Source organism: Trachypithecus francoisi, unplaced genomic scaffold (assembly GCF_009764315.1).
Source record: "Trachypithecus francoisi isolate TF-2019V2 unplaced genomic scaffold, Tfra_2.0 Lachesis_group4, whole genome shotgun sequence".
Classification (NCBI taxonomy): Eukaryota; Metazoa; Chordata; class Mammalia; order Primates; family Cercopithecidae; genus Trachypithecus; species Trachypithecus francoisi.
The window spans coordinates 112,669,175-112,685,678 of record NW_022681469.1 but is presented as its reverse complement, the minus strand read 5'-3'; the positions used below and the strand labels follow the sequence as shown (position 1 = coordinate 112,685,678).

The 16,504-nt window shown below is 43.9% G+C and overlaps 1 protein-coding gene across 5 annotated transcripts in view; it reads left to right on the top strand.

Moving 5' to 3' along the window:
* Positions 1–16,504, top strand: part of USP42 (ubiquitin specific peptidase 42) — a 72,844-nt gene that overhangs the window by 29,133 nt on the left and 27,207 nt on the right. Inside the window, exon 4 of one of the 5 annotated variants that reach the window (XM_033194889.1) lies at positions 11,635–11,725. The exons of the other annotated variants lie outside the window; for them this stretch is intronic. Coding sequence (XP_033050780.1) covers positions 11,635–11,725 — 91 coding nt within the window. The remainder of the gene's footprint in view (positions 1–11,634; positions 11,726–16,504) is intronic. 5 annotated transcript variants of the gene reach the window in all.

The following is a 16,504-nucleotide window of genomic DNA, read 5'->3' as shown; positions in this document are numbered from 1 at the left end:
TTTCCTATATTTTCTTCTAGAAGTCTTACAGTTTTAGCTTTTTTTGGGGGGATCAGTGATCCATTTTGAGTTGATTTTTGTTTGTGGTGTGAAGATGGAGCAAGTTTATTTTTTTGCACATGGATGTTCAGTTGTTCCAGTACCGTTTGTTGGAAGGATAATCCTTTTGCCACTAAATTGTCTTTGCACCTTTATCAAAAATCAATTGATTGAAGCACCAGAGACAGAAGAAAAAAAATCAGTACTGTATAAATACGATCTATTTCTGGATTCTATTATGTTGTACTGATCACTTGTTTATCTTGACACCATAGCACAATATCTTGATTATTATATATGTTAAAGTTTTGTGGCCAACTTCAGTGGCTCATGTCTGTAATCCCAGTGTTTTGAGAGGCCGAGGCAGGAGGACTGTTTGAACCCAGGAGTTTGAGACCAGCCTGGGCAACATGTCAAGACTCTGTCTCTACAAAAAAAAAAAAAAAAAAAAATTAGCTGCATCTAGGAACTCATGCCTCTGGTCCTTGTTACTTGGGAGGCTGAGGCAGGAGGATTGCTTGAGCCTCGGAGTTTGAGGCTGCCACAAGCTATGACTGCAGCACTGTATTACAGCCTGAGTGACAGAGTGAAGACGCTGTCTCAAAAAAAAAAGTTTTGGAACCAGGTAAGTTCTCCAACTTTGTTCTTTCTCCGAGTTATTCTGTAGCCTGGGCAACATTGTGAGACCTCATCTTTACAAAAAATTAAAAAAATTTGCTGGGTGTGGTGGCAAACGCCATAGTCCCGGCTACTTGGGAGACTGAGGTGAGAGGCTCGCTTCAGCTTGGGAGCTGGTGACTGCAGTGAGCCGTGATCGTGCAGCTGCACTGCAGCCTGCACGACAGAGTGAGATCCTGTGTCAACCAAAATAAAAAAGTTGTTCTGGCTGTTCATGGTTGCTTGGCCATTTGTATTTTCAAATGAATTTTAGAATCACTTTGAGAATTTCTACAAATAATCTTCCTGGTATTTTGATTGGGACTGTACTGAATCTTTAAATCAATTTGATGTGAATTGACATCTAAATAGTATTATTTTCTGACTCACAAGCAAGGTATACCTATTTATTTAGGCCTGATGTTTTGTTTTGTTTTGTTTTGTTTTGTTTTGTTTTGAGACAGTCTTGCTCTGTTGCCCAGGCTGGAGTGCAGTGGTGCACAGTCACGACTCACTGCAGCCTTCAGCTCCTTGGCTCAAGGGATCCCCCTGCCTCAGCCTTGTGAATAGCCAGGACTACAGGCATGTGCTACAACACTTAGCTACTTTTTAATTTTTTTGTAGAGACAGTCTTACCATGTTGCCCAGGCTGGTCTTGAACTCCTGCGCTCAAGCAGTTCTCTAGCCTCAGCCTTTTTTTGTTTTTGTTTTTGATTTTCTTTTTCTTTCGAGATGGAGTCTTGCTCTGTTGCCCAGGCTGGAGTGCAGTGATGCGATCTTGGCTCACTGCAGGCTCCACCTCCCGAATTCACGCTATTCTCCTGCCTCAGCCTCCCGAGTAGCTGGGACTACAGGTGCCCACCACCACACCCAGCTAATTTTTTGTATTTTTAGTAGAGACAGGGTTTCACCATGTTAGTCAGGATGGTCTTGATCTGCTGACCTCGTGATCCACCTGTCTTGGCCTCCCAAAGTGCTAGGATTACAGGTGTGAGCCACCGCGCCTGGCCCTTTTTTTTTTTTTTGAGACGGAATCTCAGTCTGTTGTCCAAGCTGGAGTCAGTGCCACTATCTTCGCTCACTGTAACCTCCACCTCTTGGGTTTAAGTGACTCTTCTGCCTCAGCCTCCCAGGTAGCTGGGATTACAGGCGTGCACCATCACACCTAGCTAATTTTTGTATTTTTAGTAGAGTTGGGGTTTCACAATGTTGGCCGGGCTGGTCTCAAACTCCTGACCTCAAGTGATCTGCCTGACTCGTCCTCCCAAAATGCTGCTATTACAGGCATGAGCCACCGTGCCCAGCCTCTTGCCTTAGTCTTTCAGAGTGTTGGGATTTCAGGCATGAGCCACTATGCTCGGCCTACGCCATCTTTAGTTTCTCGTTGCCCAGGCTGGAGTGCAATGGCACAATCTTGGCTCACTGCAACCTCCGCCTTCTGAGTTCAAGCAATTCTCCTGCCTCAGCCTCATGAGTAGCTGAGATTACAGGTGCCTACCATCAAGCCTGGCTAATTTTTGTATTTTTAGTAGAGTTGGGGTTTCACAATGTTGGCCGGGCTGGTCTCAAACTCCTGACCTCAAGTGATCTGCCTGACTCGTCCTCCCAAAATGCTGCTATTACAGGCATGAGCCACCGTGCCCAGCCTCTTGCCTTAGTCTTTCAGAGTGTTGGGATTTCAGGCATGAGCCACTATGCTCGGCCTACGCCATCTTTAGTTTCTCGTTGCCCAGGCTGGAGTGCAATGGCACAATCTTGGCTCACTGCAACCTCCGCCTTCTGAGTTCAAGCAATTCTCCTGCCTCAGCCTCATGAGTAGCTGAGATTACAGGTGCCTACCATCAAGCCTGGCTAATTTTTGTATTTTTAGTAGAGGCAGGGTTTCACCCTGTTGGCCGAGCTGGTCTTGAACTCCTGACCTCAAGTGATCCACCTGCCTCAGCCTCCCAAAGTGCTGGGATTACAGGGGTTGAGCCACTGCACCTGGCTGGGATAAATATTTTCATTAACTATAATACAAAGGGCATTTTATTTTTAAAATTTCAGCTTCCTGATCGTTTATTGCTAGCCTATAGAAATACTATGTTTTTCAGATTTTGATCTTATATCTTGGAACCTTGCTGAAGTCACTTACTAATTCTAGTAGGTTTTTTTTTTAAAGATCCCTTAGTATTTTATAGATGCAACCATGTGATATGTGAATAAAGATAATTTTACTTCTCCATTTCCAGTCTGTATAGGTTCTTTATTTCTTTTTCTTGCTGTTTTGTTGTGATTAAGAGACCTCCATTACATTGTTAAATAGAGGTGATAAGAGTAAAAATCCATGTCTCTTTCTCAACCTTAGAGGAAAAGCATTCAGTCTTTCACCATTAAGCATGGTGTTGTAGGTTTTTCATAGATGCCTTTTACCAGGTTGAGTTGTTTGATGCTTGAATGTTAAACCAACCGTGCATTCCTGAGATGACTCACACTAGGTCATGATGCATTACTCTGTGTATTATTGGCTTTGATTTGCTAAAATTATAAAACAATTTTGTCTTAATGAGTATTATTAGTCTGTAGTTTCTTATAATGCCTTTTTTTTTTTCTTGTTTTGTCGTTAGGGTAATGTTGGCATCATGGCAAGTGTCGGGATATATTTTCTTCACTTCTATTTCCTGGAAGAGTTTGTACAGAATTGATGTTATTTCTTCTTTAAATGTTTGGTAGATGTCAGCAGTGAAGCCATCTGGGCCTTGCAGTTTCTCATGGACAGGTTTTAAACTACATACTGAATTTCTTCTTTTCTCTCTTTTGTTTTTTAGAAATCAGGATCTTGCTCTTTTGCCCAGGCTGGAGTACAGTGGCAAGATCATACTGCAGCCTCCACCACCTGGGCTCAAGCAATGCTCCCACCTCAGCTTCCTGAGTAGCTAGGACTAGAGGTGTGCATCACCACACACAGCTAATTTTTAAATTATTTTTGTAGAGACGAGGTCTCACTATGTTGCTCAGGCTACTCTTGAACTCCTGGCTTCAAATGATCCTCCCTGCGTGGCCTCCACAAGTGCTGGGATTATGCCACCATACCCAGCTTTCTCTCTTTTTTGTTTGGTCAATCTGACAAGAAGTTTTTTAATCTTACTGATCTTCTCAAATAATGAGCTCTTGGTTTCATTGTTACAGTTTTCTGTTTTATTGACGTTTGTTGTTATTGTCATTATTCCCTTTCTTCTGCTTACTTTGGATTTAATGTGCTCTGTTCCAGTTTCTTAAGATGGAGTCTTAGGTCATTTGATTTGAGATCTTTCTTCTTTTCCAATGTAAGTGTTAAATGCTATAAATTTCCCTATGAGTGGTACTTTAGTTGTATCCCAAACATGTTGATATGTCATGTGTCAATTTTTTTATTTTTTAAAGACAGGGTCTCACTCACTCTGTTGCCTAGGCTGGAGTGCAGTGGTGCCGTCATAGCTCACTGCACCCTCAACCTTCTGGGTTCAAGTGATCCTCTCACCTCAGCTTCCCAAGTAGCTGACACTATAGACATGCACCACCATGCCTGGCTTTTTTTCTTTGAGACAGTCTTGCTCTGTAGCCATGCGCCAGAGTGCAGTAGTGCGATCTTGGCTCACTACACCCTCCACCTCCTGGGTTCAGTCGATTCTCCTGCCTCAGCCTCCTGAGTAGCTGGGATTACAGGTGCACGCCACCACACCCAGCTAATTTTTGTATTTTTAGTAGAGATGGGGTTTAACCATGTTGGCCAAGGTGGTCTCTATCTCCTGACCTTGTGATCTGCCCGCCTCGGCCTCCCAAAGTGCTGGGATTACAGGCATGAGTCACCGTGCCCAGCCTAATTTTTTTTTTTTAAATAGAGATAGGGTCTCGCTAAGTTGCTCAGGCTTGTCTCAAATTCCTGACTTCAAGACAGTTGTCTTGAACTCCTGGCGCCCAGGCTAGAGTGGAGTGGCATGCTCTTGGTTCACTGACGCCTCCGCTGTTCAAGTACAAGTGATTCTCGTACCTCAGCCTCCTGAACAGCTGGGATTACAGGCATGTGCCTGTATTTTTGTATTTTTTAGTAGTGATGGGGTTTTGCCCGTGTTGACTAGGCTGCTGTTGAACTCCTGACCTCAGGTGATCCACCCGTCTCGGCCTCCCAAAGTGCTGGGATTATAGGTCTGAGCCACTGCACCTGACCTGTTATGCCCTCTTGATGAAGTCACTTGGTTATCATTTATGAAATGACTCTTCGTCCCAAGTAATTTTCTTGGCTCTGAAATCTACTTCAGCTGAGATAAATTTAGCCACCCCAAGCTGGGCATGATGGCTCACACATATAATCCCAACACTTTGGGAGGCTGAGGCAGGAGGATGGATTAAGCTAGGAGTTCTAGACTAGCCTGAGCTACATAATGAGACCCTGTCTGTATAAAATATTTAAAAATTAGCTAGGCACAGTGGTGTGCTTCTATAGTCTTAGCTACTCAGGAGGCCGAGGTGGGAGTATCACTTGAGCCAGGGAGTTGAAGGCTGTAGAGAGCTATGATTATGCCACTGTACTCCAACCAGGGCAATAAAATGAGACCCTGTCTCCAAAAAAAAAAAAATAATAATAATAATAAGCCACTCCAGTTTTCTTTTTCATTTCTTTTTTCTTTTTCCTTTTTTTTTTTTTTGAGATAGAGTCTCACTTTGTCACCTATGCTGGAGTGCAGTGACACGATCTTGGCTCACCTCACTGCAAACTCTGCTTCCTGGGTTGAAGTGATTCTCCTGCCTCAGCCTCCCAAGTAGCTGGAGTTACAGACATGTACCACCATGCTGGCTAATTATTGTATTTTTAGTAGAGATGGGGTTTCACTATGTTGGCCAGGCTGGTCTCGAAATCTTGACCTCAAGTGATCTGCCTGCCTCAGTCTCCCTAAATGCTGGGATTACAGGCATGAGCTACCATGCCTAGCCCACTCCAGTTTTCTTATGATTCATGTTAGCGTGATACATTTTTTTCTATCTTTTTATCTTTAACCTATTTTTGTCTATATATTTAAAGTAGATTCCCCCCCACCTTTTTTTTTTTTTTTTGAGATGGAGTCTCGCTCTGTCACCAGGCTGGAGTGCAGTGGCGTGATCTCAGCTCACTGCAACCTCTGCTTCCCGGGTTCAAGTGATTCTTCTGCCTCAGCCTCCTGAGTAGCTGGGACTACGGGTGGACACACCACACCTGGCTAATTTTTGTATTTTTAGTAGAGATGGGGTTTCACCATATTGGCCAGGCTGGTCTCAAACTCCTGACCTCGTGATCTGCCTGCCTCGGCCTCCCAAAGTGCTGGGATTACAGGCGTGAGCCATCGCGCCTGGCTAAAGTGAATTTCTTATAAATAGCTTGTTAATTTGATCTTGCTTTTTATCGAGTAGTAGCCTCTGCCTTTTTTTTTGAGGCATTATACCTTTTACATGTAATGAGATTATTGGTATGATTGGGTTTAAATCTACCATCTTGCTGGGTTTTTTTTTTCCTATTTGTCCTATTTATTCTTGGTTGTCTTTTAAAATCTTTTTTTTCTGCCTTCTTTTGGATTGATATATTTTAATCTGCTTTATTGGCATATTTTTGATATTTTTTTCATGGTGATTACTTCGGGTTATATCTTTAATTTATCAGTTTACCTTCAAATAAAAGTCCACTTCTCAGGCTGGGCACCAGTGGCTCATGCCTGTAGTCTCAGCACTTTGGGAAGCTGAGGCGGGCAGATCACTTGTGGTCAGAAATTCCAGACCAGCCTGGCCAACATGGCAAAACCGCATCTCTACTAAAAATACAAAAATTAGCCAGCTATGGTGGCTCATGCCTGTAATCCCAGTTATTCAGGAGACTGAGGCAGGCGAATCACTTCAGCCCGGGAGTCATAGGTTTCAGTGAGCCGAAATTGTACCATTGCACTCCAGCCTGGGCAACAGAGCGAGACTCCATCTCAAGAAAAAAAAAGGCTGGACGCAGTGGCTCACGCCTGTAATCCCAGCACTTTGAAAGGCTGAGGCTGGAGGATCACCTGAGGTTGGGAGTTCGAGACCAGCCTGGCCAATATGGTGAAACTTCATCTCTACTGAAAATACAAAAAATTAGTCTGACGTGGTGGCAGGCACCTGTCCTCTCAGTTAACTGGGGAGACTGAAGCGGGAGAATCGCTTGAACCTGGGAAGTGGGGGTTGCAGTGAGCCAAGAACGCACCACTGCACTCCAGCAAGAGTGCAGCAACAAGAGCAAAATTCTGTCTCAAAACAAAAAACAAAAAACATAACAATATTCTGCTTCTCATGTAGTGTAAGAACATTTTGATAATATACTCCATCTTTCGTTTCCCATCTTTGTGCTATTGTTGTCATGCATTGTTGTATTATTTTTTCCTTTAAATTCATTTTAAAAGTTTTGTTTTAGATAGTTTAAAGCTTTTAAAAAATCATTTCTATTTACCTACTTGTTTACCGTTTCCACTGCTTTTCATTCCTTTTTATGTATCCAGACTCCAGATATCCATTTTTTTCTTATTTATTTATTTATTTTTAATGGGCAGGGATTGCTTATTTTACTTTGTTGTTGATTTTCAGTGTTTTGTTTTGTTTTTTGGTTTGAAATGTCTTTATTTTGCTTTTTTAAAAAACGTTTTATTTGGGGGTAACTGTAGATTCATATGCAGTTGTAAGAAATAATACAAAGAAATCCCATGTACCCTTACTGAACCTCCCCCAGTGATGACACTGTACATGGAATATCACAAGCACAGTAGTGACATTGATATGGTCAAGATACAGAGCATTTCCATCGCCTACAGAACCCATCATGTTTCCCTTTCCCAAGCCCGTTTGTGTCCCTGCCTTCCCTTAACCTCTGGTGACCACTAATTCTCCATTTCTATGATTTTGTCATTTCAACAATGTTACCTGAATTATATAGTATGTAATCTTTTGGAATTGGCTTTTTCACCTAGCGTAATTCTCTCAAGATTGATCCAGGTTGTTGCATGTATCAATAATTCTTTCATTGGTAGGTAGTATTTCATGGTATCCATACGCCACAGTTTCTTTTTTTTTTTTTTTGAGACGGAATCTTGCTCTGTTGTCCAGGCTGAAGTGCAGTGGCGCAATCTTGGCTCACTGCAGGCTCCACTTCCCAGGTTCAGGCCATTCTCCTGCCTCAGCCTCCCGAGTAGCTGGGACTACAGGCACCCGCCACCATGCTCAGCTAATTTTTTTTGTATTTTTAGTAGAGACAGGGTTTCACCATATTAGCCAGGATGGTCTCAATCTCCTGACCTCGTGATCTGCCCGCCTTAGCCTCCCAAAGTGCCGGGATTACAGGCGTGAGCCACCATGCCTGGCCTGATAACGCCACACTGTAACTACTTTTACGTTAAAGGACATCCGGGTTGTTCTAGTTTTGGGATATGTGAGTGGAGCTGCAGTAAACACATCTGGGTTGTTTCTAGTTTTGGGATATCTTGAATGGAGCTGTGGTAAGCACATCCGGGTCGTTCCTAGTTTTGGGATATCTTGAGTGGAGCTGCGGTAAACACATCCGGGTTGTTACTAGTTTTGGGATATGGTGAGTGGAGCTGCTATAAACATGAGTGTATATAACTCTTTTTGTCAGCATGTCTTTATTTCTCTGGGATAAGTGCCCAGGATTGCAAATGCTGGGTTATATGGTAGTTGCATGTTTGATTTTATAAGAAACTGCCAAAGCAATATATGAGAGTTCCAGCTTCCCTGCATCCTTGCCAACATTTGCTGTTGTCACTAGTGTTCATTTTACCTGTACTGGTAGGTGTGTAGTGATAACTCATTGTGGCTTTCATTTGCATTTCCCTAATGCTTAAAGGTGTTGAACATCTTTTCATGTGCTTATTTGCCATCTGTTTGTCTTCTTTGGTGAAACGTGTCTGTATCTTTCCCTCATTTTCTATCATGTTCTTTGTTGTTGTACTGTCAAGTTTTGAGGATATGTGGTTTCCAAATATTTTCTCCCCATCTGTAAAATGTCTTCATCCACTTAGTGGATGTTTTACAGACAGAGGTTTTTAATTTTGGTGAAGTTCAATTGGTCAGCCTTTAATGGATCGTGCTTTTAGTGTCAAGTTTAAGATCTCTTTGCCTAGCTCTTGATCCTGCAGATTTTTTCCTATACGTTTTATTGTTTTACGTGTTACATTTAAGTCTGTGATCCATTTTGAGTTAATTTTTGTAGAAACTGCGAGGTTTAAGCTGAATTTTTTTGTCTGGATATCATTTGCTCCAGCGTCATTTTCTTGAAGAAGCTGTCTTTCCTCCATTGAATTGCTTTTGTATCTTTGTAATAAAAAAAAAAAATCATTTGGGCATATTTGTGTGTCTGTCTCCAGGTTTCTATTGTTGTGATGATGTATGTGTCTACCACTCTACACAAGTCCTTCTTACTGTAGTTATGTAATAAGTCTTGTTATCGGATAGAATGATTCCGTCCACTTTGTTTTTCAAAATAGTTTCAGCTATTCTAATTCCATTGCTTTTCATTACAAATTATAAAATAATCTTCTGTATACAAAATATTTTGCTGGGATTTTGCTAGGAAGTACACTAAGCTTGTATCTTAATTTGGGGGGATTAACATCTTTACTATGTTCCTGAAGTCTACTTTATTCTTTATTAATTTAACCATTCCTGCTTTTTTTGTTGTTGTTGGTTTCTTTGTTTTTGAGACAGAATCTTTTGAGACAGACCCAGGTGCATTGGTGTGATCATAGCTCACTGCATCCTCAAAATTTTGGTCTCAAGCTATCCTCCTGCCTCAGTCTTCCTATTAGCTTTGGACTACAGGCATGTCCCACCATGACCAGCTAATTTTTTTATTTTTTACTTTTGTAGAGATTTGGTCTCGCTGTGTTACCCAGGCTGGTCTCGAACTCGTAGTCTCAAGTGATCCTCCTGCCTTGGCCTCTGAAAGTGTTGGAATTACAGGTGTGCGCCACTGTGCCTGGCCCCTGCTTTTTTTTTTTTTTTTTTCCTTGAGATGAGGTCTCACTCTGTCACCTGGGCTGGAGTGCAGTGGTGTGATGGCTCACTGCAGCCTCCAACTCCTGGGCTCTAGCAATCCTCCATCTCAGCATTTGGAGCAGTTGGGACCGCGGGTGTGCACCACCACGCCCAGATAAAATTTTTTCCCTGCTTTGTTTTGATGAATGCTTGCATGACATATCTTTTTCATCCTTTTACTTTCAGCCTGCCTGTATCATTATATTTGAAGTGAGTTTTTTTGTAAACAGCATATAGTTGGGTTGTGTTGTTCAATCCATTTTGTCAGTCTGTGTCTTTTAACTATCTGCTACTGTAGGCTGGGTGTCCTTCACCCTTATTTGTTTAGAACATTTACCTTTAAGGTGGTTATTGATATTTTAAGACTTAAGGCTTATTTTGCCATTTAATATTTTGTTTTTGGTTCTGTCCATTTTTGTATATCTTTGTTTTCTTAGTCTTGCTTCTCTGTGGGTTACTTGAATACTTGAAAGTATTTTTCAAAATTACATCATTTTGCTTTACTTGAGTCTATCTTTCTTTCTTTGGGGGTGGGTCGAGGACAGGGTCTCACTCTGTCACCTAGGCTGGAGTGTGGTTGCCCGATCTCAGCTCGCTGCAGCCTCAATCTCCCAACCTCAAATGATCCTCCTGCCTCAGCCTCCCAAGTGGCTTGGACTACATACAGGTGTGTGCGACCGTGCCTGGCTAATTTTTGTAGAGACATGGTTTCACCATGTTGCCTAGGATGATCTCAAACTCCTGGGCTCAGGCGATCCGCCCGCCTTAGGCTCCCAAAATGCTGGGATTACAGGCGTGCGCCACTGTGCCTGGAGCCTTTTTAGTGGTCACTTATAGGGACCACATTTACACACACACAACTTACCACAGTTTACTGGTATTGTCATTTTACTAGTTTGAGGGAAGTATAGAAACATTACTTCCCTATGTCCTTTACTCTCCACTAGTTACAATTGTTTAAAAATGTTTCTTCTAGGCCGGGTGTGGTGGCTCATGCCTGTAATCCCAGCACTTTGGGAAGCCGAGGCAAGTGGATCACCTGAGGTCAGGAGTTCGAGACCAGCCTGGCCAACATGGCGAAACCCCATCTGTACTAAAAATACAAAAAATTAGTCGGGCATGGTGGCAGGCACCTGTCATCTCAGCTATTCGGGAGGCTGAGGGAGGAGAACCACCAGGAGGCAGAGGTTGCAGTGAGCCAAGATTGTGCCACTGCACTCCAGGCTGGTCGACAAAGTGAGGCTTTGCCTAAAAAAAAGAGCGAGCCTGGTGGCTCACGCCTGTAATCCGAGCACTTTGGGAGGCCAAGGTGGGCGTCACCTGAGGTCAGGGGTTTAAGACCGTCCTGGCCAACGTGGTGAAACCCCGTCTCTACTAAAAATACAAAAATTAGCCAGGTGTGGTGGCGTATGCCTGTAGTCCCAGCTACTTGGGAGGCTGAGGCAAGAGAATCACTTGAACCCAGGAGGCAGAGGTTGCGGTGAGCCAAGATCGTGCCATTGCACTCCAGCCTGGGTGACAGAGTGAGACTCCGTCTCAAAAAAAAAAATTTTTTTTTCTTCTGTATACATTTAGAACCATATCAGGCAATGTTGTAATTTTTGTTTGAGAGATTCTTAGTTCTTGGTATGATGAGTGATTTTCAGTTGAAAGCTGGATTTTAAAACAACTTATTTTTTTGAGTCAGGGTCTTACTCTGTTGTCCAGGCTGGAGTGCAGTGGTGTAATCATGGCTCACTACAGCCCCCACCTCCTGGGCTCAAGCAGTCCTCTTGCCTCAGCCTCCCAAAGTGCTGGAATTGTAGGCATGAGCCACCATGCCTGGCCATGGATATTTTGGTATTATCTTATAAGACACTGAGTCTTATCTAACCTTTGTTTTAGCCAGCTTGCTCTGACACTGCTCTGGCAGAGGAAGTGATGTCAGATGGAGTAGAAGCCCACATTCCCCACTCAGCCTCCGTTGGCACCCCAGGTGGGAATTGGGGATCTTTGTCCCTGCTGGGTGGAAGTGGAAGTTCCTGCTCCCCACATGGTCTCCGTGGACACTCCAGTGGGAGTGGTTTTGTTACCACTGAGTGACGGTGACAGTCCTGACTCTGACCCTCACCGGGGGCTGGGGAGGCCATAGTAGGGGAGAGTTGTAGAGGTGGCTTTTTACTATTGGGTGGGTGGAAATCTGGGTTCCCCATGTGATTGTCACCAGCAACATGGGGTGGGACAGGGTTTGTTCATACAGTATGGTTGCAAGTCCCAGCTCCTAGTCTGCTTTCTCTACCGTTAACCCAATGTGGGTTAGGGTGCCTTGCTACGGCCTGTTGAGTGTAAGTCTAGGCTCTTTTCTTGTGGCTTTTGCTGGTGTGGGTAGAGGTGAGGCCATAGTTCTTCTGTGGTATTTGAATGTCTTTTGTATTCTTTTATGAGATGGTTGGTCAGGTGCAGCCACAAGAGGAGACACAGGAGAGGCTCAGGAAGACAGAGATTTTATGCTCACATGTCACACCATGCAGGGCCGTGTGGTAAGGACCCCTGAGGGGTCAGGAAGCAGAAGACAGGAGCAAGGGGAAGGCATTATTGGCCAGAGCCTTCGTTGAGGTTTCCGTGGGAAAAGCAGGGTAGGGCAGGGGGAAGAATTTGGGATTGGCTGATTTGAATAATTTCAGTGGGCTCTAAGCCACAGGCGTGGCCCAGAGTTGCCTGGCACCTGGCCCTGAGATGGTTAGGGCAGAGGAGTGTTGCCTCCTGGGGTGCACAGGCAGGTGGATGGAGAAGGAAGAGCTCTGGATTGGTTAGTCTATATAGCAAAGGCTTGCAGGAACGCTGAGCCCTTTGCTACCTCTAAGAATTGGCTAGCCTGAGGGGAAGCCTCTCCCCAGCCAGAAAGATCTTTAGAATGTCAAAACATGATCATAATTCTTACACTTCCAGCAGTTTGGGAGGCAGAGGAGAGCAGATCACTTGAGCCCAGGAGTCCGAGACCAGCCTGGCCAACATGGTGAAACCCTGTCTCTACTGAAATACAAAAATTAGCCGGATATGGTGGTGGGCGCCTGTAATCCCAGCTACTCGAGAGACAGATTAGGGGATCTCCTGAGCTTTGGAAGGTAGAGGCTGCAGTGAGCTGTGATCCCGCCACTGCACTCCAGCCTAGGTGACAGAGTGAGACCCTGTCTCAAAAAAAAAAAAAACAACAAACCAAACCAAACATCATAACATACAGAAAAAAATACACACAGAAGCTGAAGTACAGCGATGATTTCTAAAGGTTTCTGTCACACGAGGCTGCCCCTTCCTCCTCCTTTGGCTGGAGAGAGCGGGAGGGATTTTGCTGGGCTTGGTTGTCTGCAGTTGTTGGGGTTTCCAGGTTGCTGACTTCTTAGCTCCAAGTCTAGACTAGAAGAAGCACAAAGAAACCCCAGGGAACTCACCACCGTGTCTTCCTTGGGTCCTGAGGTCCCTAGCATGTCTCTTTCTCTACTTTTCACAGACTTTTAAGGTTCGTTTTATATACAATGGGCAGGATTTGTTGTTGTACTTGGCAGGATGAATAGAAAACTACCTCTACTCTGTCTCCCAGAAGTGCTAGTCTCATGCTTGTTTTTGAACGATGTTTTCATGGGGTGTAGAATTCTATGTTAACATTATTTGTCTTTTTTGAGACAGGCTGTCACTCTCACCCAGGCTAGAGTGCAGTGGTGTGATATTATATAGCCTCAACCTCTTGGGCTCAAGTAATCCTCCCACCTCAACTTCCCGAGTAGCTGGGACTACAGGCATTGACCACCATGCCTGGCTAATTTTTTGTAGAGACAGGATTTTGACCATGTTGCCCAAGCTGGTCTTGAACTCCTACGCTCAAGCGATCCACTTGGCCTCGGCTTCCCAAAGTGCTGAGATTACAGGGCAGCCACCACACCTGGCGCGTTCTTTTTCTTTTAATATTTGGAAGATATTATTCCACTGTCTTCTGGCCTGTGCTGTGCCTGAAGTCTGTTGTTGGTTTTACCTTTGTTCCTATATACATGATGGTTTTTTGTTTTTGTTTTTGTTTTTGTTTGTTTCCTGTGTTGTTTTGAGACCGAGTTTCACTCGGTGGCCCAGGCCGGAGTGCAGTGGTGCAATCTCAGCTCACTGCAACCCTGCCTCCAGGTTCAAGTGATTCTCCTGTCTCAGCCTCCCGAGTAGCTGGGATCACAGGCATGCACCACCATGCGCAGGTAATTTTTTGTATTTTTAGTAGAGACAGGGTTTTACCATGTTAGCCAGGCTGGTCTGGAACTCCTGACCTCAAATGATCCCCCTGCCTCCGCCTCCCAGAGTGCTGGGATTACAGGCATGAGCCACTGCACCAGCCTATGTAATGTTTTCTTTGTTTGTTTTTTGAGATGGAGTTTCGCTCTGTTGCCCAGGCCGGAGTGCAGTGGTGCGATCTTGGCTTACTGCAACCTCTGCCTCCCTGGTTCACGCCATTCTCTTGCCTCAGCTTCCTGAGTAGCTGGGACCACAGGCGCCCGCCACCACGCCCGGCTAATTTTTTTTTGTATTTTTAGTAGAGACGGGGTTTCACCGTGTTAGCCAGGATAGTCTTGATCTCCTGACCTTGTGATCTGCCTGCCTCGGCCTCCCAAAGTGCTGGGGTTACAGGCGTGAGCCACCGCACCCAGCCCAGCCTACGTAATGTTTTTATCTCCAGTGCTTTTAAGATTTTTATCACTGGTTGTAAGCAGTGGGGCTTTGTGTAGTTTTCATGTTTCTACTACTGGAATTTGTTGAGATTCTTAGATCTGTACATGTATTATTTCTGTCAAATTTTGACAACTTTCAGTGACTTTTGAAAACAACTTTTTTGGTGTAAGTTTCCCTTGAATATTAATATAGACCCATGTGAACTGACAGCTCAGTCAGGATACGAAACTGTGCCTCTTCCCAAAAACCTCCCTTGCGCTTTTCCTTTGTAGATAATTGTTATTTCTTGAAATATTTATGCTGTCCTTTTACCTTCAGGCTCTAATGATGTGTATCGGGGCAACGTAAACTTGTCCCATAGCTTACTGGTACTCTGTGTTGTTGTTTTGAGATTTGTTCTTTTTATGTTTTATTATGGATATTTTCTACCCATAATGAGTATCTTCAGGTTCACTAATCTTTTCTTATATGGTGTCTAATCTGTTATTAATCACATCTGGTGTTTTGTTGTTGTTGTTTGTTTTTGTTTTTTTGAGACAGGGTCTTACTCTGTTGCCCAGGCTGGAGTGCAGTGGCGCTATCACAGCTTACTGCAGCCTCCAACTGCTGGGCTCAGGTGGTCCTCCCATCCCACATCAGCCTCTGGAGTAGCTGAGACTGCAAGCACGTGCCACCACACCTGGCTAATTTTTGTATTTTTAGTAGAGATGGGGTTTTGCTATGTTGCCCAGGCTGGTCTCAAACTCCTGGGCTCAAGCGGTCCGCCTGCCTCAGCCTCCCAAAGCGCTGGGATGACTGGCGTGAGCCACCGCACCTGGTGCATCTGATGTATTTTTCATCCCAGAGATTCTACTGTTCATGTGTATAAGTAGATTTGCATCTATTTCCATGTTTCTTCGTAATGTGTTCTTCCATTTTTCATTTCCTTGAACATAGGAATATATTTGTAATATCTTTTTTAAAGTTATTGTCTTCTGATTATATTTTCTGTGTTATTTCTGGTTTTTTTTCTATTTATTTTCTCCTTGTTACTGGTCATTCCTGCATCTTTGCGTGCCTTGTACTGTTTGATTGGGTGCCAGACAGAATGAATTTTATGTTGTTGGGTGCTGAGATTTTTGTATTTCTTAAAAAGTATTTTTGAGCTTTATTGCGGGACAAAGTTAATTGGAAATAGTTTGATCCTTTTGTGGTGTTTTAAGCATTATTAGGTACGTCTGGGCAGCCTTTAGTCAGGTAGTTCCTCAGCCTCAGTGCTGTCGACACTTTGGGCAATTCTTTGTTGTGAGGGGCTGTCCTGTGCATTTGAGGCTGTTTAGTGGCATCCCTGGCTTCTACCCACTAGATGCCGTAGCATCACTTAGCATGTGCTAAGAATGAGTTTTACATTTTTAGAAAGTTGTAAAAAAAGATATGCCATAGAGACCACCATCTGTGTCCAGCAACGCCAGAGTATTTACACAGAGATTATTTTCTTTTTTCTTTTCTTTCTTTGTTTTTTGAGCCAGGGTCTCGCTCTGTTGCCCAGGCTGTAGTGCAGTGGTGTGATCACAGCTCACTGCAGCCTCAACCTCCCTGGGGTCAGGTGATCCTCCTACCTTAGCCTCCTGGGTAGTGGGGATTACGGGCTTATGCCACCACACTGGGCTGATTGTCTATTTTTTGTAGAGACAGGGTTTGGCCTTCTTGCCCAGGCTAGTCTCAAACTCTTGGCCCCAAGAGATGCACCCATCTCGGCCTCCCAGAGTGCTGAGATGATAGGCATGAGCCATGGTGCATGGCCTGCACAGTGATGTCTAATCCCTGCTGTGGGAGACATTCTTTTAGCATTTGAGATAAATGGTGGTATGAGGGAAAAAACCTTGCTTTTCCAGTATAGAGAGTAGCTAGGATCACTGGCTTTCAAATTTGAAAGGGTATGATTTGAATCCAATTATGTGTCTGTCACATAATAACTGACATTATGCAAACTTAAACTCTCTGAGCCTTTTTCCTTTCTTGTGAAAGAGAGCTAATATGTACTTATCACTTAGGTTTGTTAGAAAAGTAAATGAGGCCAGGGCGGTGG